This window comes from Tilletiaria anomala (genome assembly GCF_000711695.1).
Source record: "Tilletiaria anomala UBC 951 chromosome Unknown K437scaffold_235, whole genome shotgun sequence".
Classification (NCBI taxonomy): domain Eukaryota; kingdom Fungi; phylum Basidiomycota; class Exobasidiomycetes; order Georgefischeriales; family Tilletiariaceae; genus Tilletiaria; species Tilletiaria anomala.
In genome coordinates, this window is record NW_013546787.1 from 87 (window position 1) to 3004 (window position 2918).

The following is a 2918-nucleotide window of genomic DNA, read 5'->3' on the forward strand; positions in this document are numbered from 1 at the left end:
CAGTGGCTGTCGAGGCAAATGCAAACGATCAGTTTCCCTTCCTTTTGGAACATTTGTAAGAGAGACTTACCTTCCGTGCAGATAGCAGCCAGGCGTGGCCGTCGGGCTCGGCTGAATGACCAGCGTGGTCAAAGTGCCATCAAGTCGGATGGTGGTGGTGATGAGGCCCTGCTCAACGACATCCTGTCGCTTCTGCAGAGGTTGGATGTGGACTTCGGATTGCGTTTGTGGCGCAACGGTCGGCAGCGGGCCCGAGAGAGCTGCGACAGATGTGCTGAGGAGCAGTAACACGGAGCTAAAGAGAGGCAAGAAGTGCATCTTGAGGGTGCAAACAGATTATATCCTTGGGGGTGACCGGTGGACGCTGGAGAAGGTGAATTGGACGAAGGAGACACTGAAGAGTCGACACCCCGACATCCACGAGCGTACTTTATAGGGTGTGAAGAGGCGAAGGCCTTCAATCGGCGGTCCCTTGATCGCGAAGCTCCTCATTTTGCTTCATGCTACTTCGCCACCCTATGCAAGTCGTCTTTACCCTTTCGACCTTCATTGGACGAGCAGCAAAAATTTGCTCTTCGGAAGAGATGCGCCTTTTTCGAGGATGCCAAGAGATGTCGATGGCCGTCCTGTATCCTCGCTGGCGTATCCGCGGTGCTTCGGATGAAAGGAAGAGGGAGGCGCACGGACGTCATCGCCCATGTGCGAAACAGAGAACGCACAGAGAAGTGGGCGATGGGACCCCCCCTTTCCCAATCGTAATCTACGCGTCTTGGCATCTTGACCACCAAGGTCCACATTTCCTTTTTCTGCGATGCCTTCCTCCTCCTCTCCTGGCAGCCCTCTTCATCAGTGATTCGGTTGCGCTCGCTACCAGCAAGGTCCCCTTCGTTTCATACCCAAGATTTCGTGCCACGGCCGCACAGTACTTCCGTACCTCGCAATCAAATAGACTCCACCGAGTAGGGCCGCATTCTGTTACCATCAAAACGACCCGCTGCCCTTCCTCTGATGATCTCCGGACCACAGTAGCGCACTCTCACACCGCAGAGTCCATTTGGCAACCTTGTTTCGTCTTCCATCGCCTCTTCCGATGAGGACTGGCATCACAGAGGAATCTTGCATGCCAAGAATTGACAACTGGGGCTTGTCCTCCCAATACCTTTTTTTCTCGCCGTGCATACTCATGACAGAGCAGCCCCTACCTTGTTCAGACGAGATTCGTCCCAAAGAAAATGTTCCCGCGCTCCTTCTTGCTACAGCAGCGAGAAGAGGACCTTGAGGAAAATTTGTCGTCCAGAAGGGTGAGGCCGGGGGAGGTACCACGGCGGTTACGGTAGCGGATGGCAGAGCAAGGAAGGGTGCGATCGAACGAGCATTTAAAGAGGCCAGGATGAAGGAAGGTCTCCCCCCCCCCGTCTATGCCATCATCACCCTCTTCTCTCAACGTCTCTCAACAAAATGCAGTTCTCCGCTGCCTTCCTTTCCGCGCTCCTCGTCGGCGGCGCTTTCGCCGCGCCATCCTCGTATGCCTCGGACGGCAGCCTCGCTCCACGCGACCCTCTCAATGCTGGTCAGCTCTTTCCGTCGCAAGCGGCCGCTACTGTTGAGCCCGTATTTGCCCGCGCGGACGTGGAGTACCTCAAGGACGTTCCGATCCACTCCTCCTGTAACGCCACACAAACGGCGCAGATCAAGGCCGGGCTAGACGACATGGTGGTGCTTGCACAGTCCACCATCGACCACGTTTTGCGCCATGGTCGCGACGAGCTCTTCACCACCTACTTTGGTGAGGAGGGAGACACGGCACCAGTCATCGGTATAATGACTCAGGTCATCAGTCGGAACAAGCAAGGGATGGTCATCCGTTGCGACGACCCAGACGCCAAGTGCAACCAGGAAGGCTGGTACGGATACTGGCGTACCGAAGTGCAAAGCGAGACCAACATCTGCGATCTCTCCTTCCCCACTCGTCGCAGGCTGCCGCAGATCTGCGGGCTTGGCTGGACCGTCGCTGGCTCAAACAGCGCCTTGTTCTGGGGCGCCGACTTCCTACACAGGCTGTGAGTTACATCCATTCTGCTGTGCACATCCGCAGGTCTGATGGCTGATGGACTCCGCTCCCTCGGTGCAGCTTCCACGTGCCTCAGATCAGCAACGAGAAAGTTGTTCATGCTGCAGACTCTTACCTCGAGGTTCTCGAGCTCGCCAAGAAGAACGCAAGCGCCGCCGTGCTTAACCAGCACTCCCTGCAGTACTTTGCCCTAGATGTCTATTCGCGCCAGCAAGTGCCAGGTGGCTGCTTGGGCACGCCCGAGCCTGTGATCTCTGCCACCGCTGCGCCGGCCGCGTCCACCCCGGCTGTGTCCGCCTTAACGCCCTCGCCCGCTGCGACTGCCGCCCCCGCCGGAGTTATCAAGGACTGCCACTCGCATGCAGACGGCACCATCCACTGCGGCGCCGACTAGGATGCATCGCATAAGCCCGTTATATGTGAGCACTTCATGTAAGTAATAAGGGAAGATCATGGTCAATTTGATCACTTCTCAGGCGCGTAAAGATCATCTAGAGTGTCGGTCTTCCTCTGAGCCCTCGTGCTTGGCTGGTTACGTTAGCTTTGCCGACCAAGTGGCGCATATCGCTCACAATGAGGCCGCCGACCGATCAAGCATTCTGCAGCTCATTCGCCAACATTTTCTTCGGCTTCTCTTCGCGAGACCCCAGGCTCATCTGCTCGCCAGTCCACTGCATTAGACCCCAACCTGGGTGAGCATCTACCATATCCGAGTAGTTGAATCTGGCCATGATCGGTCGCAATGGCTTGTTGCAACACGGAAAACGAGGAGAATGGCAGTGGGCAAGTCAGACAAACTTGACGAACGTACATCGTTGCACCGACTACCACGTCAGCATTCACTCGA

The 2918-nt window shown here is 56.4% G+C and overlaps 1 protein-coding gene across 1 annotated transcript; it reads left to right on the forward strand.

Annotated features, from left to right (window-relative positions):
* The first annotated feature begins 1276 nt into the window (after window positions 1–1276).
* Window positions 1277–2571, forward strand: K437DRAFT_82321 (zincin). The gene is made up of 2 exons (XM_013384292.1): window positions 1277–2060; window positions 2132–2571. Exons 1-2 carry the CDS (start codon window positions 1459–1461, stop codon window positions 2463–2465), a joined length of 936 nt encoding a protein of 311 aa, XP_013239746.1. The 5' UTR covers window positions 1277–1458; the 3' UTR covers window positions 2466–2571.
* Window positions 2572–2918: the final 347 nt, after the last annotated feature.